Source organism: Taudactylus pleione, unplaced genomic scaffold, assembly GCF_031769625.1.
Source record: "Taudactylus pleione unplaced genomic scaffold, aTauple2 ptg000154l, whole genome shotgun sequence".
Taxonomy (NCBI): domain Eukaryota; kingdom Metazoa; phylum Chordata; class Amphibia; order Anura; family Myobatrachidae; genus Taudactylus; species Taudactylus pleione.
Genome location: NW_028284556.1, coordinates 4,478,044 through 4,501,552, shown reverse-complemented (window position 1 = coordinate 4,501,552; position 23,509 = coordinate 4,478,044). Strand labels below are relative to the sequence as shown.

Below are 23,509 nucleotides of genomic sequence, written 5' to 3'. Positions count from 1 at the left end.
TTGCTTCTTTTTTTTGCAAGTTGTTTGTTGCTTGTTTTGGGGCTTGTTTTTTTTAAGGTTGCTTGTTTTCGGGCTTGTTTTTTTGTGTGCATTGCCGAGGCACCCCTAGGGGTAAGTAAATGTGTGTATGTGTGTTTTGCACTGGTAGTGACTGAGGGAGGGGGAAGGTTGTGTCTGGGGTATAGAGGGCAGTGGACAGAGTGAAGTTGGAGGGGGCAGGCAAGAAGGAGAGGTAAACTAGATGATAGAAATGAGGCAGGTACATAGGGGCGAGTTAAAATGACTGAGGCTGTTAAAAAGGGGATAATGGAATTAGACAGGTGACAGGAATGAAGGAGGTAAAGAAGAGGGGTGAGAGAAATGCGGAGAAGAAGAGTCAGGTAAAGGAAAGGTGGGTACACAGTAGACGATTTGTCACCTGATCCTGCTGATTGGGCTGACATATCGTCCAAATCGGCCAGTGTGTACCCACTATGCATGACCCTGCGCACTCCTGGGCCGATGGAACGACCCAGATGCTGACGCTGGCATAGTGGATGGAGCCGGTACCCGACATATTGGATGTTTGGTCACCACATCGCGCAGTATGTATCGACCGGCCAATATATATTGCGTGGTCGGGCGTCGCATCGCTGGGTACACACATCAGCAAGTGTGTACACAGCTGAAGACTGGCAAGGGAATGAGGTATGAAAAGAGGGAGGAGGTAAAAGTATAGAGGCTGGTGTAGAGGGAGAAAAGCAATATAGGCAGATAAGGCTGTGCATACAATAAAATATTTAGGTTAGAGAAGAGGGAGAATAAAGGAAGTTAAGCAGGAAGAGAGTGAGGACAAAGAGACACCCCCATAAATTGGGTTTTTTTATTGGGCTTTTTAGGTTTGGTTTGGGCTTGTTTTTGGCTTATTTTTTACTTATAGGTTGCTTGTTTTCCATTTCAGAGTTGGCAACACTGGTCACATGGTACAATGACGTCGCCAGTGAACACGGTCAGCTGACACAATGGTGCTGGTCCCTCACCGTGTACTGCGGTCGCGGTGACTTGGGGCAGGAAACTAAGTTACCGCTCTGTGTCTCGTCACGTGTGCATGGTCCCACTCCCGTTTTCCAGCCACTCGGGGCCGCTGCGCCTGTACTCACCCCCTGTGCTGAGGTGTGCGGGGACTGATGGAAGGGGAAATAGAGTCTCCCCGTCCCGCAGTGTACATGTGCGCCCAGTGCCGGCTCCCGCTGGGGGACACGGACGACCTGGCGGGCAGTCACCATGACGAAACCATAATACTGCTAAAAGGTGCGAAGGAGCCGAGTTCCCAGTAACCTCTGTGTAATGCGGGGAAATCGCTTCTTACTTGTGGTGGGAGAATGATGTCTTATACGGGTAGCGTAGGGGATATAATTTATTACATGGGTACTAAACAGTTTATAGTTTATTACATGGGTGATGAACGGAGGTGCTCTTATCTACATGAATAATGGAGGTGACTTGGAGGGGCATCGTTTGGTACAAGGGTAACGTAACGTGTAATTAATTTCTTCCATGGGCAATGGAAATCTTTTTGTAAATGGGTAATGGAGTGGGCATCATTTCATACATGGGCAATGGAAGTGGCATCATTCCATTGGGTAATAAAGTTGAGCTGGAGGGGACATTTATTTCATGGGTAATGGAGGAGACCCTAGGGTTTGGGGATTGCAGAGTAATTCAGCTGCCTCATGTAGTAACTGGAATGGTCCCCCTCTTATTCTTTATAAATATTTCCAAACATTTCTTACATGAGAGTTATAAACACTAAAAGACCAGCAATATAATCCATAGGAAAAATACAGCAACGTGGCAGTTAACACTAATTTAGTCATTTAAGGGGCAGTTAAATTCTGCGGCTGGCGATGGGCCTGTTGGAGCAATGTTGGAAAAAACGTAATATTTTTAAATGAACCCATGCATTATGCTGTCCCTCATTTGCTGATTGTGCAGCCTTCAAGTATCCTCTTTTGATAACAATTTGAAAAGGCAAATGCTAACTACACTTCATGGTTTAATTTTGTTGTGCCAATATAATATAATACCCCTTTCACATTTGCTGCAATAACCCAAGTAATTGCATGTAAATCCACAGCAACCCGGGTTACTGTGCAGTGTGAAAGAGCCAGGTTGAAATAAGCCGGATCGAGCGACCCAGCATTTCAACCCTGATAACGAGCACTGTTGAATACAGGTTTAACCAGGCTTAAGATGCAGTGTGAACGGGTAACCCAGGTCAATGCGACCCGGGTCTCGTTCACAGCATCTCATTTCCAAGTGCCGGCTCGCCACGTGATTACAGTAATATCATCAACCCGGCAATAAGCCGTGTCGCAGCTGGGATGGACGTGTGAGTAAATTCCCTGAAGTGACCTGACATTGCGATCTGAAAGGGGTATAATTTATTATTTTTTGGAGAACTGTACAGGTTCTCCTGAGATTGTGTATACAACTCCTTCCCTTACCATAGGCACACCAGTGGCTAAAGCAAACATTATGCATGGGCAATGACATCAGACTCTCAATTTGGTTACACACATAAGGAGCCAAATTGGAGAATATGTTGCCAGTAGCAAGCCAAGCAGCTGGCTATCTTCTGACACACTGAGGTTTAGAAGATACTGTAATCACATGAAGGAGTCTTCGGTCATCTTCCAATCGCATTCTCCTAAAAGTCTGAAAATGATCCAATTCAGTTCTGTCAGATTATTATGTCATGGGGATCATTTTAGTGTTACAAAATCAGAGATAGGGGCGAAAATGCAACATGTGTAGCCAACAAAGAGGAAGCAGTGGCCTACGTACCACACAATAATACACCATTTCCAACTTGAAGAAGATCCAATGTGGAACATTTCCGCATCACTTGCATGATTATAAATGTGTGAAATGTGACCATAAGTGTATGTGCATTAGACAGAGTTGGAAAAGGTTGTTAATGACCCCAAGGACATATCTGTCTTTGCAAATATCATTTTTCTACAACTTTCTGCACTATTATTATGGGAGGAGCCAAAACTAAAAAGAATTTGTCTTGTCTCATTGTAGTCTTGCTTTCCCAATTGGTTAATGACTGGCTAAATTATAACCATTTTCCACTAACCTTAAAATCCTGGGTTATTGCACATGAGTGCGCATGGACCCGGGATTTTTGTCAGTGGAAATGGGTCAACCCGGGTGCAGTGTCCCAGGAATCCAACCCTGGTCGCTAGCAGGGTTTTACCCAGGTAGGACTCAGTGGAAATGGGTATCCCGGGTCATCTGACCTTAGTCCCGTTTCCAGCACGGGACAGCAGACGGGTGCAGTGTGAATGGCGCCGACCCAGGATGGTGCCACAATGTGAAAGGGGCTGTCCATGGTCTGACCCAGTTTGGAACCATGTTTCAAATCCCAGGTCAGACCCAAGAATTTAATGTAAACGTGGTATTGGTGAAGGCAGTGAGAGGATTAATCTTACTTATCAAAGTGCTGAACTTGTAATTGCCGGATTAAATATTGCGCTACCATAAATTATCCAATAGCTCAGCACCATGGTAGGTAAGATTACTATTTTTCTTTATTGTGTTTTCTTGTCCACTTGCATATAACTTATTTTTGAGAGATAGGTAATTGCTAATGACAGTACAGGATATGGTAACGAGAACAGTCTGATTGTATTGCTTCATAGTTTGTTATTATAATTCTTTTTTTTAAGTCAAACAAATATATTCACTTCACTCCTTAGCAACTACAGAGGTTATTAGAATACACCACCATGGTCACCATTGCTAGAAAATACATTCCGGCACCACCACATTTGCCTGAAGTGCTTGTAGGTCTGCTTATAAAGCGCGTCATAAGCTGGGCTGGGGGAGGTATTGGGTAATACTGTTTTCTAAATTACCATTACAGTAGGGCAGTGGTTCCCAAACTCGGTCCTCAAGGCACCCTTAAGTTGGGCATCCACTATACAGTATTCTGTCAGATATCTGTCCAATCTGGCTGGTTGGAATGAAAACCTGGTAATGTATGGGAGCAAATGACAATCGTCCATTTGCTCACAAACACTGGAAAATAGCCAAAAATGGTTGTTCAGACAAATTGGTTAAAACACACAAATTTAACCAATTTGAACAATTGTATTTGTCCTTTTTTCAGTGTTTAAAACCATATGATCGACTGTCATTTGCTCCCATACATTACCAGGTTTTCATTCCAACCAGACAGATTGGACAGATATCTGACAGAAAATCGTATAGTGCAGGGCTCGACAAATCCCGGGGGCCAGGTCGCAAAGGCTACCAGATTTTGCTGCCTGGCTACTAAATTTTGCAGTGACGGAGGAAGCAGATCCTCATCAGCTCTGACGGAGAGTCGTGCCTATAGTATTGCGGTGTTCATATCATGCACAGGAGTGCATGTGCTCAGTGTCATCTGAGGTGACTGCTGTGCCTCTGTCCGCCCCAGCCTCTGATCCCTGCTGTCTGTCCCAGTCTACGCTGATCCTCCTGTACGTCCCGGCTGTCTACTGTCTCCTATCTTTGGCTTCATAGAGCTCTCCGGTAGTAGGGTCTATGCGTGGCCAGGGATTGCGGAGCGGCTTCAGAGGGTTAGTGGTGTGACCATGAGTGGAGGGGGGGGGTTTGTTGTACTTTCTGGCACCATTGTTTTATGTGAAATGTGGTCCATTATTACTGGAGAGTGGAGCAGAGGAGCTGTGCAGAGCAGTAAGGGAGCCTCCATGTTACTGTATCCATTCAACTGACCATTTTGTGGACTAGTATAGTGTGTATAACAGTTGCATAACACACACAGCGGTGCTGTCTTGAGGACTGAGTTTGGGAAATGATGCAGTAGGGTATCTTAATTGTGTGCTTGATATTACTAATTACATTTAATACATGTCCCTTATTTTATTTAAAAAAAACAAACAGTATTTTATTTTGTTGCAGCTATCACAATGCATGTTAAAATGCATACGGAAAAGCAATTATCCAGCTTTCCCAATGAACTTGGCAGGTATGTATGTTGAATCGTGCAGAATATTGTATACATATTACGGAATGGCCATCGGTGGGGTGTACATTGGTGGTTTCATTGTTGATTATCATTGATGTCAAAAACAATTGATGGTTAACCATCAATATTTTGTACCCCTTGAGGGCTACTGCTGCTGTAGGTATGGCAGCAGTAGCCCTTTTTTTACGGGACGAGCATAGCCCTATGGCCCATAGGGCTATGCTCGTCCCGTAAAAAAAAAAAGCCAACAACCATTAGGTCCCACTCGGTCATCAATGGCAGAGAACCATTGGCTCCCTGCCATCTGTGGCAAAACGATAAGCAGTTAACCATCGATGGTCATCCCTACGTTGCCTAGTGCCTTCAGCATTGTCTTTAGTTAGTTGAAACTTTGACTGATAGTTTTAATATGGCAGTAAAGATAAATGAAAAACCATGATTATATAGCTTTTATTACTTTTGTTGTTTCAAAACTCTGTCAAAGCCACCAATTCTTGTAAATCTACCCCTTGGAGTTGTCACATGACAGCTTTGAGTGCTAGTGTTTTTCTAGATCCCATAATGAGTTTCCTTCGCATAGGAGCAGGTAAGCTGAGAAAATATTGCAAGTATTGTTTTCAAAACTTCATTTCTACCATTTGAAGTTGCAAATTTTAAAAGAAGAAAATAAGAAGTCTCCTCTGGTGTATTGTTTGAGAGGGGTAAACTCTATTTCCACTGAGGATTTAGTAGGCAAGCATGTTGGGAGATCTAGGCCCTCATTCAGAGCCACTCGCTAGCGGCAGTACGCTCGTTCCGAGCGATGTTCGCACATCTGCGCATGCGTACGGTTTTTAGTACGCATGCGCGAACCAGTCAGTGCGGCCGAAAATCGTTGGTACGCAATATAGCGAGGGCCTGCTATTTTGAGTGACAGAATGAGGCATATGTGGGTGGTAACAGGGGAAGGTGCTTGAAAACGGGGAGTGGAGATCCGAACGCAGGCGTGCTTAAAGGTCAAAACGGGCATTTTAAGGGAGTGCATAATTAATACAGCAGCGTCATTGACCACGTCACTTGGTTTTTTTTAACTCAGAACTGCTCGCAAAATAGCGGTTGAAAACACCAACCACAAGAATAGCGAGCAGTTCATACGCTGTACGATGTACTCGATTAATCTAATAAATAGCGGACATGACGTATGGTGCGTGCGGCCAGGGGGCGTTTTTATCAAAAAAACGAGCGTATGTTTTGCTCGCTCGTTCAGACTTAGAGGTGGGAACAGACTGCAATTTGCGAACGGATCATTTGAATAGCCACCCCTTGTTTTTGAACGAACGACCACAAATAGCGAACGGCTCTGAATCAGGCCCCTAGTTCTCTATTTGTTTCTATTGTGTATGCAGTACGAACTGGCAATTCAGTATATTAAAGCTTAGCAATGGAAAATAATGCTGGAAAATGTAGTTCACTGTATCTGTTCTTAAACACTATATGTATCCAGTGTACGTGTTTTGAATTTAATTGAACTGCTCTTTACATGTCTCTTGCATATATATATATATATATATATATATATATATATATATATATATATATATATATTCAGCTTCCCATACACATAGTTATGCTGTCCTCTCACGATGAAGTGGAACCACTCTCCAGACTTGGTTTGCAGTTGCAATATTAATCAGTTTTATTAGGCATATCAAATTAATTTGCCGATGTTTTGGTTCTTGCTGAACCTTTATCACGGCATCAGTATTCTTATAGGGGAATTCAATATGGAGCGATAAGTCAGTTTTTTGCGTTAATATCGCACCTATGACGTCATTATCGCAGGTTTTAGTTTTACACTGTATTCAATTTCAAAGACTTTTCGCAGGTTCGAAAAGTCTTTGAAAAAAAACGGGGATAACTTTTCACCACTGAATAGGTGGCGAAAAAAAGTGCAGAATTGGGGTTTAGGGGTGCAGGCTTAAAAAAAAAATAGCCTGCACCCCTGGGAATGACATTTTAAAAAGAACTGTCAAAAAAAATAAAAATAGGGACACCCCAAAAAATTTATTTAAAAATTGGGGTAAAAAAAAAAAATGGGAAAAAAGTGTTTAACAATAGGGAAATAGGTTCAGGGCTATTCTGCAAATATGCGGCAGGTGTATTCTAGAATAGATTAATAGCGGCAGGTGCACAGTTGCAGAATTTTTAAAAAATTACTTTAGGGACATAAAAATATGCTAGTACCCATTTTCATGTACCCCAAATTTGATGGGACCACTTAAAAAAACGAAAAAAAAACCTAAGTGCTCTTCTGCATCACTTCTTCAATGTCGGGAAAAAACGCCTGCTGCGGCTATTTAAATCCCCACTTTCATTTGCAGGCTAAAAACGGGGGTACCCATAGTGATCCCCCATGTTTTTACAATTTTTTGAAGGAAAATTTCCTAATTTAACGCAAATCCCACTTCGCAGGCTCCTGTTTTCGTAGGTATATTGAATACGGGGATAAGCGGCTGCGCGCCCGATACTTTATGCCAGGTAAAAGCTCCGATATGAAACGTAAACTTTGACAGCGAAGTTTACGTTTCATATTGAATACCCCTCTTAACATCAAAATTGTTAACTATTTCCAGTTGATCTATGCTATGGCATGCCGTCCTGCTGTTGGATCCAACAGCAGGACGGCATGCCATAGCACAAATCAACTGGAAGTAGTTAACAATTCTGATGTTAAGAATACTGATGCCGTGATAAAGGTTCAGCAAGAACCGAAACATCGACAAATTAATTTGGTATGCCTAATAAAACTGATTAATATTGCAACCGCAAACGAAGTCTGGAGAGTGTTTCCGCTTTATCGTGAGATGACAGGATAACTATATATATAGTGTTCACTCTAGCTCCGGCGGCAGGCAGGGCGCCGGAGCTAGAGAGGGCAACCATGTGCGCGTCCGAAAGGGGGGCGTGGTCATGAAAAGGAGGCGTGTCTATAAGACGCGTCCCCTTTTCGTCATACTTGGGTGCGTGCCCGGCACTTACGGACACGCCGGGCAGCCCCCAAGCGCTGCAGAAAGGGAGAATAGATGCGGGGCAGTGACCGGGTCACCGCACATTTTTCCACCCGCGGGACACTGCGTCCCGCGGGTGAAGACGGCACCCGCAGGCTGTGAGGGCAGGGCGCTTTTTGCCCTCCTCCTGGATGGCAGGGTGCTTTTTGCCCTCCAGAAGGAGGGCAGGGCACCGTGCCCCGCTAAAACAGCCTAGCGGGAACGCTATACATATATACAGTCAGGTGCATACATATTGGGACATTGACAGGCGCCAGGGTACTAATATCCAAGGCCGCTTTTTTGATATAAGTGGCCGAATCCCGGAGTTTGCCGATCAACTCCATCTGCTCAGTCGAAATCGACGGACGCCTCCAACGTATCAGCCCAGCGCTCCATAGCTCTGGCAACACAGCAAATGGCCATAGCTGGCCGCGCTGTCCCCCCCGCAAGGGAATAGATGGACTTTAGGCAGATCTCCACCTTGCGGTCCGTAGCATCCTTAAGGGAGGACATGGATGGCATGGGTAATGTGGCACTACGGACAAGGCGTGTCACATGAGAAATCGGCCAAGCCCCGGAAGCAGGCCTGGAGTACCAGACGTCCGGCCCCTAAGTCAGATGACAAGCCTGCGGCCTGACGGTCCGGGCCTCCCTTTGGGGGATCCCAAAGTGGGCGGCCGCCTGCTGCAGTTCGGCCGGTGTTGGTCGGTCACCACGACAGACACTTGGGTTCTTGAGGTGGTCTCACACGGGTATGCCCTCTCCTTCCGGCACAGACCCCCGGCTCGATTCTTCACCACGGGTCTACCATCAGACCGGAACAAAGCCACGGAGCTGCGGAAGGTTTTGCACACTATGCTCCAGGCTGGAGTTATAGTTCCTGTTCCATTCTCCCAGAGGGGCCAGGGTTTCTATTCCAATCTCTTTTTGGTGCAGAAACCCAATGGGTCATTTCGTCCGATTCTCAACCTCAAAGCTCTCAACAAATCTTTGCGGGTGCCGAAGTTTTGGATGGAGACTCTACGGTCCATCATTCTGGCGCTGGAACCGGGGGACTACATGGTGTCATTGGCCATACAGGACGCTTACCTGCATGTCCCTATTCTTTTGCGCCATAAGCAGTTCCTCAGGTTTGCAATCCGCAGCGACCACTTTCAGTTCCGGCGTTACCTTTTGGACTGGCGACAGCACCACCTGTTTTCACCAAGGTGATGGCGGTCATGGCGGCTTCCCTGCGGCTGCAGGGAGTCCGCATGTTGCGGTACTTGGACGACCTTCTCTTAGTGGCAGGCTCTCCGGAGCTCCTTCTCCGCCACTCTGACCTGACCATTGCGTTACTGCAACGGCACGGCTGGTTGATAAACTGGCAGAAGTCAACCCTGATCCCGTCTCAGCGGATTCTGCACCTCGGAGCCTTATTGGACTCGGGACAGCAAAGGATCTTTGTGATGGGGGAAAAGATCTCTGCCTTACAGTCGAGGGTGCGCAGTTGTCTGCAGAGCCGCCGGGTGTCTCTGCACTCGGCGATGAGGTTACTGGGCTCCATGGTGTCAGTATTCGACATGGTGGAATATGCCCAGTTTCACTCCAGATCTCTGCAGCACCTGATCCTGTCCAAATGGAATGGACTGCCTCAGTCTCTAAAATCCCAGACGATAGTGCTCACTCCGGAGGTTCGTCTGTCCCTTGCCTGGTGGTTGCAGACGACCCATCTCAACAAGGGTCGTCCGTTCTGGGTGGCGAATTGGGTCCTGTTGACAACGGACGCCAGTCTTCGGGGCTGGGGAGCAGTTTCGGGGATACACTTGTTCCAGGGCAGGTGGATTCCGGCAGAAGCAGAGCTTCCAATAAACATCTTGGAACTCCGAGCGGTCTTCAATGCTCTCCAGCAGGCACATCGGGTTCTCCAAGGTCGCCCAGTGCAGTTCCAGTCGGACAACGCTACCACCGCGGCCTACATAACCCGGCAAGGAGGAACCCGAAGTTGGGCGGCTCTCGTGGAGGTGTCTCGGATCCTGGTATGGGCGGAGCGCAATCTTCCGGCCATATCAGCTGTCTTCATCCCAGGAGTGCTAAACTGGGAGGCGGACTTTCTCAGTTGCCAGGACGTTCATCCAGGGGAATGGTCCCTGCACCCTGACGTTTTTCAACTGCTGGTGGACAGGTGGCGTCTTCCAGAGATCGACCTCATGGCGTCCCGGCACAACAACAAGTTGCCGGTGTACGGGTCTCGCACAAGAGACGAAGAGGCGTCTCTGGTGGATGCTCTGTCCGTCTGGTGGACGTTCCGGTTTGCTTACCTCTTTCCTCCGGTTTCCCTTCTTCCACGGGTAATCCGGAAATTCAAACAGGAAGGAGGGACGCTCCTGTTGATAGCTCCCGCATGGCCCAGACGGCACTGGTTCTCAGACCTTTAGGGTCTGTCCGTGGACAGTCCTCTACGCTTACCGCTCCGTCCGGACCTTCTGTCACAGGGTCCTTGTTTTCACATGGACCTGACTCGGCTGTCTTTGACGGCGTGGCTGTTGAGACGGCCATGTTAAGGTCCAGGGGTTTTTCCAGCTCTGTAGTGCGTACCATGCTAAGAGCTCGGAAACCGTCTTCCGCGAGAATATACCATCGCGTGTGGCATACGTTCTTCCAGTGGTGTCGACCGAGAGGTTATGCACCACGGGAGTTTCGTCTGTCTCGGGTACTCGCCTTCCTACAAGCGGGACTAGACCATGGGCTTCGCCTTGCTTCTTTGAAGGTGTAGGTTTCGGCCCTGTCTGTCTGGTTTCAACGTAGGATTGCTTCAATCCCTGATGTGCGCACCTTTATGCAAGGTGTTCTGCGAATTCAGCCGCCATTTGTTCCACCTGTGGCGCCTTGGGACTTGGCTGTGGTCCTGAGGGCTCTACAAGGACCGCCGTTTGAACCACTGGGCTCAGTGGATCTTAAATGGCTAACAGCTAAGACTGTTTTCCTTCTGGCCATAGCTTCGGCCAGACGTGTTTCTGATTTAGGGGCTCTCTTGTAGACCCCCTTTCTTGGTTTTTCATGGGAACAGGGCAGTGCTACGCACTCGTCCTGAATTTCTTCCCAAGGTTGTTTCCCAGTTTCATGTTAACGAGGAAATAGTTGTTCCTGCCTTTAACTTACCGGGCCTTTCAGTGGGTGAGGCCACTTTGTGCGGGCCTTAAGGACTTATATTGACCGCACTTCTTCGTTTAGGAAGTCGGACGCCTTGTTTGTCCTCTTTGGCTTCCGTAAAAAGGGTTGGCCTGCTTCAAAGCAAACTTTGGCAGCCTGGATCCGTATGGCTATTTCTGAAGCTTATCTTCATGAAGGCCTGCCGGTTCCTCCTTCTGTGAAGGCTCATTCCATTAGGTCTGTAGGTCCTTCGTGGGCAGCTCGACGTGGTGCCTCTGCAGTCCAGATCTGCAAGGCTGCTACATGGTCCTCTGTCCATACCTTCGTGAGGTATTACAGGTTTGACACCTTCGCCTCTCAGGATGCTTCCTTCGGGCGACGGATTCTCCTTTCAGCACAGGAGCGCCCCACCCTTAAAGGATACTGCTTTGGGACATCCCCAAGGTATCCTGTGGCTACCCTATGGACCCTGAAGTAGAAAATATGAGATATGGTAAGAACTTACCCTTGTTATCTCTATTTCTACGAAGTCCATAGGGTTCCACAGGACTCCCGCCCTGTCGCACCTGTGCTGCAGATGGGCTTTGCTCTTGTCACCGGTTTTTCCGTCTCCCTCTGGTGAGAATGTGATTCTTGTATGTGTCCAGATCTTTCTTCTCTCTCTTCCTTCTCTTCCTCCGGCCTATGGCTTGGTACCTAACTGAGATGCCTTGACTCGGGGGCGGGGTATAGGAGGGGGACCCTAGTGCATCCTGGGAGGCTGAAACTTAACTCTATGGTGCCCGATGCCTGACGTCATCACCTATACCCCAAGGTATCCTGTGGAACCCTATGGACTTCGTAGAAATAGAGATAATAAGGTTAAGTTCTTACCATATCTCATATTTTCTAAGGTTTTAATGATAGCATATTTATCTCTTTCAAACCATCAGTGTTCTATGTAATCTGCATTGTGAGGGATGCAACTCAGTTGTTGGAAGGTATTACACTGCCACACCACGACACATGGACTACAAGCGTGATTTGTTCAGTTTGGCTGCCAGTGCTACTAAAAGGTAAGAGGCATTGAACTGTGTACTCTTGTTAATGTTAAGTCCTGTGTCACACTCACACACTCATTTTTGAATTACGCATTTTCCTGCCAGTGAAACGCTGCATTTATAAGTTTGTTACTCAAAAAATGGTTGTAAATGGCAACCTTCTGAGTATTTGTTGTATGAGAGTACCAGTGCTGGAGAAATATACAATGCACATGGCGTGTGATTTCATGTGATACAATTGAATCTAAACATTATTAGCTGTGAATATATGCATCTTTTTGGCTCTTATACGTGGGCTTAAAAAATACAATACTCGTTAATGTACAGACATAACCTTGTATAGTGTTCCATCTAGGGTGGGCAGGGCGCCTGTTGCTGATGGCCACTGCTCTGTGCGCGCCCGAAAAAGGGATGTGGTCAATAGAAAAGGGTGTGTGCCCTTGAGACACTTCGTCTTTTCATCACTGTAGGGGGCGTGCCCAGCACTCACTGAGATGCTGGGCTGCCCCTAAGCTCTCCACGCAATGTGAATAGATGCCATGAGCATGCCATAAGGAAAGGGCACATCTCGGCATCTTCAAAGCAGGCAGCTTGTAGGGAACACTATTCTACTTTTTTAAAGTGTATCCCTTCTTAAATTGAAGTTCTCATAAAGTCCAAAGTATTTTTACAAACCGTTAATACTTCTGAACTCTGTAGGCAGCAAGTATATCCATTATATTATGAATTATCAGCGTCAAAGTACATTTATTAGACTTTGAGGGGAAATTCATTTGTTTTTCTTTAGAGCAGCTGCGTATCCCGTCTAAGGTGACGGAAGCTATTCAATTATTTTCGCTGCTCGGCACTGCTGCTGTGGTCGCCTCTTATTTCGGCGTGCCCCTCCTTGGGCTTTTGGATGCCCAAACTCATTGTGCTCCTTAGTTTTCTAGGGTTTATCCACTTTATTGGGTCTATTTACTAAGCTGTGTTAGGAGATAAAGTGAACGGTGATAAGGTACCAGCCAATCAGCTCCTAACTGCCATGTCACAGGCTGTGTTTGAAAAATGGAAGTTAGGAGCTGATTGGCTGGTACCTTATCACCTTTCACTTTATCTCCTAACACAGCTTAGTAAATAGACCCCTATGTGGCTTAACCCGGTGCATTTGAGCGCCATTGGCAAAAAAAATCGCCCATTACTTATGGGTGCCCAAAAAACAATTGAATTCTCCATTTAGAAATCACTTGAAATATCTTTATATTTACACAAAATAATACTTTTGTGTAAAACATACATTTACCGTTTCTTGAATGCATGGTAGGTGTCACCCAAGTGGTTGGTGTATATTTCATTGCATGGAGAGGGCAGTATGTGCTTCTAGTCTTTATTGCTGCAAAGTTACTTCATTGTTGAGGTAACAGTAGTATCTTTGTTTTAGTTATAAACTAGGCGCTGCTGATAAACAAGTCGTCAATAACTGTGAAGAACCAGAGACACCAGATACATTTGAAATTTTGCAGCAGCAAATAAGAAAGGTAAATACAAAATATTAATATCTTTAAAAGTAATTTACAGGTATTTACAAATAGCAAACAAACAAAAATCAGAAGCAATGAATATAATGTTTTCCTTAAAGGCGGGTAACCACTTATAGATATACAAACGAGAGCACGATTACGACATTACAGTCGTGGTCTCGTTTGTTTATCTAGTGACGTGCCTACACTGAACGTTCACTCGTTCAGTCCAGGCACATCCCTCATCCCCGCACATGCTGAACCTGACGAGATCGTCAGGTTGACCAGCATGTAAGGGCGATGTCGGAAGCGACCAGCGGGCACACGCGTCGCTGGTCGCTTCCGAGCAAAGCATGCACGATTTGCAAGCGATTACACGATAACAATCGCTTGGTTAAATCGCTAAGTGGATACCCCCCTTTAGCCTGTATTGTATTTATTACAAATCATCTTAAAATAGTTTATTAAAGTCTCCACATGTATTTAAATGAGCCCATGTTTTGACAGCATATAATAGTCACTGAAGTCCACTATGTTAATATGCAAATTACATGTACCTTGTTTTTTCTTTTTTTAATCAGTGTATTATTCTATAATATAACAATCTACATATATTTGCTTATTTTGTTTAATGTGTTTAAAAAACATAGCTGATATGTGCACAAACATCTTCATCACATTATGTTTGTGTTTTGGCATACTGGCTTTAAGGCATATCTATAAAAGTATTATAAGCTATTTGTGGACTAGACATATGTAAAAGGATAGCTATTGGTTTCTTGCCTCCCTTTTCCGTTTTTGATTTTACATCTATTGATGAAACAAATACAGATGATAAATTACATATTAATGGGTACAACTGTTATTACACTTGTAAGAAAATCTGCTATGGTTGCGTTTTGCTAGTAGTCTATAGAGTGTCCAGTGTATTTTACTAGTGGTATAAGGAAAATATGCTCCTTTTGCTAGGGAGAGAGCAATGGGAATTAAGCGGGGGTAATGCAAAAGTGGACCAGCATTCTGAACTGCTTTAGTTCTTTGACACTGTCTTCATCACCTCATTCATGTATTTACAAGTATAGTGCAGAATGTGGAATGGCTGTTTAGAAATTATAAAAACATTATTTTTGTATTTAGACAGTTGTGTAGGGCACCAGATACTATGAGGTTTATTCAATTAGCCACGAGTCGGATCGCAGAACAAGTATATTCGTGAATATGGAGCACTTATAGTAGCCCTGAACTCCTGGAACTTTGTTTACAGATGTATTGGGCTGTGTACATAATTCCACGAGATCGGGTCTTGATGGGTCATGTTGATGTTCCGTTGCTGGTGTTTTCATGCTGTTGCAATGCCACATTACAGTCAATCCAATTAGCTGCAAACAACTACAGTAAAACACCCAAATGACAGTGGTTCTCTTTAAAATGGAGCAGTATATAGTACAGCGGTAGGCAACATGTGGCTCTCCAGCTGCTGTTGAACTACACATCCCAGTATGCCAGTCCACACTTTTAGCATGTTCTTACACCACAATTGTGTCAGGACATGCTTGGATGTATAGTTCCATAGCAGCTGGAGTGCCACACGTTACTCACCCCTGATTAAGAATATATTATGACATATTTATGTTGCAGAATACCGTATAAAGGTTGCACACTAGACCATTTCATTAACATTTTGTGGTGTTTCACTTTAAAAGCAGTCTTAATAAATGTACCCATGGGTTTAATTTTACATAATTCACCACAAATTAAATGTGTGAAGTCTTTCCCTTCATTCTGCAATATTGAGCAAAGTGAAGCTCGATTTCTTTATATAACAGAACAACAGTGATACAATGAGGGTCATTTTTCTGGAAAGTGAGGCAAATACTGCTGCACATTTTGTGGGACATCACAATAAAAACATTTTTTTTCCCCCCACTTTTCATACATCAGCGTTTGATTCTCTTTTAATGGACCATAAACACTACCTCTTATGTTCATGGTCCGTTAAGCATCTAGAAAATGTATTCCTTTTTCATCCATATGAGGGAAGCCTTACATCTTGGTTATGTATAGTGATGGGTGAGTCGGACACTAGCTAGTTGAAAACTGTCTCCCACCCCCTATATAACCCATCCCTCTCCACTGTAAGCTCAGTCTTGTTTTTAGTGCCTTTGGAGTAAGGCACTAGCTATATAGGTCCTAGCTTTAAATTAGGTTTTATTTCTTTATGTTTATGTATTGGATTTGCCTGCTTAGTTCCTGGAGACAGGCAACAAGCACCAACAGAGTGGGAGTGTGAACCTGTATCCCACTCTAAAAGAGCACCTGATAGAGACACCAAACAAACATGTCCCTGGGTCTCTCTCCAATCCAGACACACTGAGGGGGCCGCAGGCAAAAAGGTTTGTTACAAATATAAACAAAAAAATCTTGTTGACATACTGCTTCCTGGCACACTGCTTTTGAGCAGATTGGCAGGGGCTTGTTGTTACTCACAGGTCCTGTAGAGCCAACTTGTCTCACACCTCCATGGGCTGTTCAGAACAATACTGCTTCAATCTTCAGGGCCAACCATTCGGTTTGAGGGTTACAGAAGCAGCAACATGCTGCTGCTTTTAAAGGAGAGAGGGGCTTTGCTGGTTCCAGGATGCCGATGATACGTACAGGCGTACAGCGGGGACGTCATCAGGTGGGGCCACAAGTAGTTTCCTGGCCGGAGATTAAACAGGTGGCCTGAGCGATAGAGCGCCGCACCGCATAGAGCGCATGACGGGTGACGTCATTGGCAAGCACCAGAGGCTATGTGTCAAAGAGTGAGTAAACGACCGCTTCACGTCTAGTTGCGCAGTGGTGACGTAATCAGACCGAGCAGCGAAAGCTGGAGGCTAGGTTCACAGATGTCTTGAATTAGCAGGACCTGGCGGCTGCAGCCACATCTCCACTCCCTCAGGTATTTATTTTGATTATAATACAGGCTGCTGAAAAGCCACAGCTGCTGAGGTCTGGTGGAAGTCACAGCAGGTTCTGGGGGATGGAAGCCTGGCTAAGCTGTAAACTGGGATTTCTTATTCAGGGTCCATAGGCTCCACAGGGAGACCTTGGGGTGTAGGTGATGGAACTGAATCTGGGCACCACGAAGTTAAAGCTTTCAGCTCCCAGGATGCACTGGGTCCACTCTCCCTATACCCCGCCCCCAAGCCAGAGGCCCCTCAGTTTCATTGGTGTCCGGCCGGAGTCGGGTCGCTGTTACACAGGGGGCTGCTTATTATTTTAGTTTAGTTTGACTTCATCTTGAGTGCGCAGCAGCAGACTGTCCGAGGGACGCCTGCGCTGCCGCTCCATCACCCCTCCGGGCCGCGATGCCAGTACCGATCTAGGGATCTCGACGGGCATTCTGGGGGTCAACGCTAGCCAGGGCCCCTGGAGATGACCCAGACTGCAACCGGACTTTAGGGGACAGATAAGGCGGGCCGCCGCTTGCGGTGACCCGTGTGTTATGGCAGTTGATACCTGCGGTCTCGGGACAGACCGGAGGTGCTGAGTGTGGACGCAGGCACCAGCCATCACAATCCACTATACCACCAGGGACATTTTGGCACGGGAAACCAGCGTCCCAGGGGTTAATAATCGGCCAGGGGAGACAGCTTCCCTGTTTAAACGGCTCCTCCATTCAGCTCAGGGCGCCTTTCCTCTGCGTTCTGGCTTCTCTGAGCTGCTCTCCTCCTCCGGCCACGCCCCCTCTGAGGTCTCCGGCTGCCATTTTCTTCATGGTGCAGTCGCAGCTCTCCCAGAACAACGCGTGGTCCGGTCGCTCTACATAGCGTATGTAGCACTATTTCCTACCAGACACTGAGTCTGAGTAGTTGAGTATAGTGCCTATTTGCAGTAATTCCTGCATTGTATGTGACTTGTGCTAGCGCTGTCTGTCTGTGTCTCTTTCTACTTCAGGGTACTTAGGGTATCCACAGGATACCTTGGGGTATAGGTGATGACGTCAGGCATCGGGCACCATAGAGTTAAGTTTTCAGCCTCCCAGGATGCACTAGGGTCCCCCTCCTATACCCCGCCCCCGAGCCAAGGCATCTCAGTTTCGTTGGTGCCCGGCTCGAGTCGGATGCACCTGTTTAGAGGGGGGCTAAGGATAGCCCCTGAAGTTTTCTACAAGGCAGCTGTGGCTGCACATCTGGAAGTACAGCATGGACAGTCATTCTTGATGTCCATGCTGTCTTCGCTACACCCCCGCCGTTACCAGAACGCTGGTACTGATCCGGGGATGCTGGTAGGCATCTGGGGTCACAGCTAGCGGTGACCACAGATGTTTGGGACCATGGCCGGATTTAAGGGGGACAGCAGGTAAGCAGCGGGGTCCCGCGGTGGGTCCCTGCTGGAACATGGTCCGAAGTCCCCAGGCAGGGGGCTCCCTGGGGACTGGCTGCAGCGTTGAGCCAGGTTACGGACCTGCGCTTCCACTACCCCCCTGGGACAGCGGACCGCAGCTGAGTGGTAGCGCTGCGGGGTCCCAGGGGTTAATTGCATGCCAGGGGAGCGCGCCTTCCCTGTACACAGCCGGCGCCTCCCCCGCTGCACACAGCCTCTCGGTACTTGCCGATTGGCCCTGTGACAGCGCTCCTCCCCCAGGCCGGCCTCCTCTCTGCTCCTCGGTGGCCATCTTTCCTGAAGCATGTTGAACGCTGCTGATCGGTGGCATCGTGGTCTGGGTCCCCCGGCATACCTCTTCTCCGTTGGAACAGGTCTGTGTATGCAGCGCTGTGTCCTACCAGACTGTGTCTGTGTAGTTGAGGATCAGCGCTGATAGTGCAGGGATTGATTTCTTTGCATTGTATGTGACTGCTGCTAGCATCTGCTGCCTGTACTTTCACTTTCTACTGTCAACCTTTTCACTGTCCCTGCTCTTCTTCTGCTAAAGCCCTTGCGGTGCGGTGATTGCAGGGCGGTTCTCCCACTATACTAACGCGTATCAGTGAGAGGGGTCACATACTTGCCATCATGTCTGAGAGTGATTTTTCTCTCCAGCTTCTGTGTACTACGTGTAAGGTACCTATAGCGGAGGGGGAGGGTAGCGCGGAGGGGTTATGTCGGCAGTGTTTTTTATTGACGCGGCCAATTACTGTCACGGCTCCGGTTCAGGAGCCGCCCTGGGCTTGTTTCGCTAAAGCGCTTACAACCCTAGTGGGCCAGTTAGCTCCGCAACCTGCGTTCCCTCAGATGGGATTGTCATAGCAGTCAGTGGTGTCGTCACCCATGCAGGGGTTCCCGAGACAACTGATGGTACCCCATAGTTTCCCTATTTCCCCTCCTCAGGTCTCTCAGGAGCCTGCTTGGGTTGATTCTCTGACAAGTTCTGTGCAGCATTTGTCAGATGTGTTACAAGGGGAGTCTGCATTGCGGCCTCATAAGCGGCCGGTGGCATCTCTGTCCACTCTTTATGAGGATGACGAGGGTACGACCGATGATGGGGAGATTCTGGATCTTTCGGACCAAGAACCTCTCCGTACTAAAGAGTCGGACGCTAAGTCTAAGGTTTATATACCTGGCCTTATTTGTGCAGTCCGCACAGCTTTAGTTATTGAGGATGATGAACCTCCGGTATCAAAATCCAAATATGCCTTTTTCAAAGATGTTAAGGGTGACGCCACAGTGTTTCCTCTTTCGGGTCAATTGGTGGACCACTTAGAGGAAGCGTGGAAACATCCTGGCAAACGGTATCAGCCTCAAAGACGTTTAGCAGTGGCTTATCCGTTTGCGGACAATTATTTTGCTAAGTGGGAATCCCCGCCACAGGTGGATTCCCATGTGACACGCCTGGTCCGAAGTGCCATGTTGCCCATGCCCTCCATGTCCTCCTTAAAGGATGCCACGGACCGTAAGGTGGAAATCTGCCTAAAGTCCGTTTATTCCCTCGCGGGGGGGCAGCCAGGCAGGCTATGGCCATTTGTTGGGTAGCCAGAGCTATGGAGCGCTGGGCAGATAGTTTAGAGGCGTCTTTCGATTCCGACTGTTCGGCTGAACAGACCGAGTTGATGGGCAATCTCCGTGATTCGGCCACTTAATGAAGCGGCTTTGGATATCAGTACCATGACTTCTCAGATTTCTTCGGCAGCTGTGGCAGCTCGTTGCACCTTATGGTTGCGATCTTGGAAGGCGGACGCTGATTCCAAAAAGGGCTTGGAAGCTTTGCCTTTTAATGGAGAAGTCCTATTTGGTCCGTATCTGGACAAAATTGTAGCCACGCTGGCGGCAGCCAAATCGGCATGTCTCCCGTCTGCTGCAGTTCCTTCCAGTTCAGGAGCGCCGTCCTTTCGGCCTTACAGGGCCCAGGGTAGGCCTAAAGCACAGTCCTTTCCCCGACAGGCCGGCCCCAAGAAATCGGCCAAGCCCCGAAGCAGGCCTGAAGTACCAGACGTCCGGCCCCTAAGTCCGATGACAAACCTGCGGCCTGACGGTCTGGACCTCCCTTTGGGGATCCCAAAGTGGGAGGCCGCCTCCTACGGTTCGCCCAGTGTTGGTCAGTAATCACGACAGACAGTTGGGTTCACAAGGTGGTTTCTCACGGGTATGCCCTGTCCTTTCGGCACAGACCCCCATCCCGATTCTTCACCACGGGTCTACCATCAGACCGGAACAAAGCCACGGAATTGCGGAAGGTTTTGCACACTATGCTCCAGTCTGGAGTTATAGTGCCTGTTCCTTTCTCCCAGAGGGGCCTGGGTTTCTATTCCAATCTGTTTTTGGTGCAGAAACCCAATGGGTCGTACCGTCCGATCCTCAACCTCAAAGCACTCAACAAGTCCTTGCGGGTGCCGAGGTTTCGGATGGAGACCCTACGGTCCATCATTCTGGCGCTGGAACCTGGGGATTACATGGTGTCGGACATACAGGACGCTTACCTGCATGTCCCTATTCTTTCGCGCCATCAACAGTTCCTCAGGTTTGCAATCCGCAACGATCACTTCCAGTTCCGGGCGTTACCTTTTGGCCTGGCGACAGCACCACGTGTGTTCACCAAGGTTATGGCAGTCATGGCGGCTTCCCTGCGGCTGCAGGCAGTCCGCATGTTGCCGTACCTAGACGACCTTCTGTTGGTAGCAGGATCTCCGGAACTCCTTCTACACCATTTGGATCTGACGATTGCAGTACTGCAACGGCACGGCTGGTTGATAAACTGGCAAAAGTCCACCCTGATCCCGTGTCAGAGGATTCTGCACCTCGGAGCCTTGTTGGACTCCAGTCAGCAGAGGGTCTTTGTGACGGGGGAAAAGATCTCTGCCTTGCAGATGAGGGTGCGCAGTTGTCTGCAGAGTCGCCGTGTGTCTCTTCACTCGGCAATGAGGTTACTGAGCTCCATGGTTTCCGTATTCGACATGGTGGAATATGCCCAGTTTCACTCCAGACCTCTGCAGCAATTGATCATGTCCAAATGGAATGGACTGCCTCAGAGTCTCAAATCCCAGACGATGGTGCTCACTCCGGAGGTTCGCCTGTCCCTTGCCTGGTGGTTGCAGACGACCCATCTCAACAAGGGTCGTCCGTTTTGGGTGGCGAACTGGGTCCTATTGACAACAGACGCCAGTCTTCGGGGCTGGGGAGCGGTCACGGATCCACACTTGTTCCAGGGCAGATGGACTCCTGCGGAAAAGTAGCTTCCGATAAACATCTTGGAACTCTGCGCCGTTTTCAATGTTGAGACGGCCATGTTAAGGTCCAGGGGGTTTTCCAGCTCTGTAGTACGAACTATGCTAAGAGCTCGGAAACCGTCTTCTGCAAGAATATACCATCGGGTGTGGCACTCTAGACAGACGGAACTCCCGAGGTGCATAACCTCTCGGTCGACACCACTGGAAGAACAGTGGTGTCGACCGAGAGGTTATGCACCTCGGGAGTTCCGTCTGTCTAGAGTGCTAGCCTTCCTACAGGCGGGACTAGACCATGGGCTTCGCCTTTCTTCTTTGAAGGTGCAGGTTTCTGCCCTATCTGTCTGGTTCCATCGTAGGATTGCTACAATCCCTGATGTGCGCACCTTTATGCAAGGTGTTCTTCAAATTCAGCCGCCATTTGTTCCACCGGTGGCGCCTTGGGACTTGGCTGTGGTCCTGAGGGCTCTCCAGGGACCGCCGTTTGAACCACTGGGCTCAGTGGATCTTAATTGGCTGACCGCTAAAACAATTTTCCTTCTGGCCATCGCTTCGGCCAGTCGTGTTTCTGATTTAGGGGCTCTCTCACTTTCTTGATTTTTCATGGGAACAGGGTGGTGCTGCGCACTCGTCCTGATTTTCTTCCCAAAGTTGTTTCCCGTTTTCATATCAACGAGGAAATCGTTGTGCCGGCTTTTAACTCACCTGACCTTTCAGTGGGTGAGGCCACTTTGGACGTTGTGCGGGCCTTAAGAATTTATGTTGACCGCACTTCTTCGTTTAGGAAGTCGGACGCCTTGTTTGTCCTCTATGGCTTCCGTAAAAAGGGCTGGCCTGCTTCAAAGCAAACTTTGGCAGGTTGGATCCATATGGCTATTTCAGAAGCTTATCTTCATGAAGGCCTGCCGGTTCCATCCTCTGTGAGGGCTCATTCCACTAGGTCTGTGGGTCCTTCGTGGGCAGTTCGACGTTGTGCCTCTGCAGTCCAGATCTGCAAGGCTGCCACGTGGTCCTCTGTCCATACCTCTGTGAGGTATTACGCGTTTGACACCTTTGCCTCTCAGGATGCTTCCTTCGGGCGGCGGATTCTCCTTTCAGCACAGGAGCATCCCCACACTTGAAGGATACTGCTTTGGGACATCCCCAAGGTATCCTGTGGATACCCTATGGACCCTGAAGTAGAAAATATGAGAGAACTTACCTTTGTTATCACTATTTCTACGAAGTCCATAGGGTTCCACAGGACTCCCGCCCTGTCGCACCTGTGCTGCAGATGGGCTTTGCTCTGGTCACCGGTTTTTCCGTCTCCCTCTGATGAGAATGTGATTCTTGTGTGTGTGTCCAGATCTTTTGTCTCTCTCTTCCTTCTCCTCCTCGGCCTATGGCTTGGTACGTAACTGAGATGCCTTGGCTCGGGGGCGGGGTATAGGAGGTGGCCCCTAGTGCATCCTGGGAGGCTGAAAACTTAACTCTATGGTGCCCGATGCCTGACGTCATCACCTATACCCCAAGGCATCCTGTGGAACCCTATGGACTTCGTAGAAATAGAGATAACAAAGGTAAGTTCTTACCATATCATATTTTTCTCTACTGTCAGCATATGCTATACCCTTTCTCTATTTTAAGCCCTAATACAGGTGCTGTTAGGGTGGTTCATAAATAACCTCATTCATATAAACAATATTTCTACTTCAGGGTCCATAGGGGGTCCACAGGGTTGACCTTGGGGTATAGCTGGATTTGTATCCACGGGCACCACGCAGTTAAAGCTTTAGCTTCCAGGATGCACTGGGTCCATCCTCCCCCGCCCCCAAGCCACAGGCACCGCAGTTTTAGTTGGTGCCTGGCCGGAGTCGGGTCACCATTAGCGCAGGGGGGTTGATTAGCAGCCCCAAAGCTTAATTTTTTTCGAGTTTTTAAATTTTATTTTTACTACTCTTCAGATCGGCAGCTTCGGACTGTCCATGAGACGTCCAAGCTGTTGCTCCTACACCCCGGCGGCGCTGCAACACCAGTACAGATCTGGGGATTGCAGCGGAACCCCAGAGTCTGTACTAGCCGGACTCTGGAGCTATCCCTGGGATGCTGCCGGGTCGCCGGGGAACAGGTACATGCAACTTTTGGCCTCCGGTCTCTGGGGACAGAC

General features: G+C 47.9%; 1 protein-coding gene across 2 annotated transcripts in view; it reads left to right on the top strand.

Annotated features, from left to right (window-relative positions):
* The first annotated feature begins 941 nt into the window (after positions 1-941).
* LOC148521861 (protein Mis18-alpha-like) overlaps positions 942-23,509 on the top strand; it is a 48,712-nt gene continuing 26,144 nt past the window's right edge. Inside the window, exons 1-4 of one of the 2 annotated variants that reach the window (XM_088474469.1) lie at positions 944-1,290; positions 4,954-5,020; positions 12,114-12,236; positions 13,642-13,738. In XM_088474469.1, the coding sequence (XP_088330595.1) occupies positions 1,167-1,290; positions 4,954-5,020; positions 12,114-12,236; positions 13,642-13,738 (411 nt within the window). In that variant the 5' untranslated portion in view covers positions 944-1,166. Of the gene's footprint in view, positions 1,291-4,953; positions 5,021-12,113; positions 12,237-13,641; positions 13,739-23,509 lie in introns of both variants that reach the window. The other variant, XM_088474470.1, reaches the window with a different exon arrangement.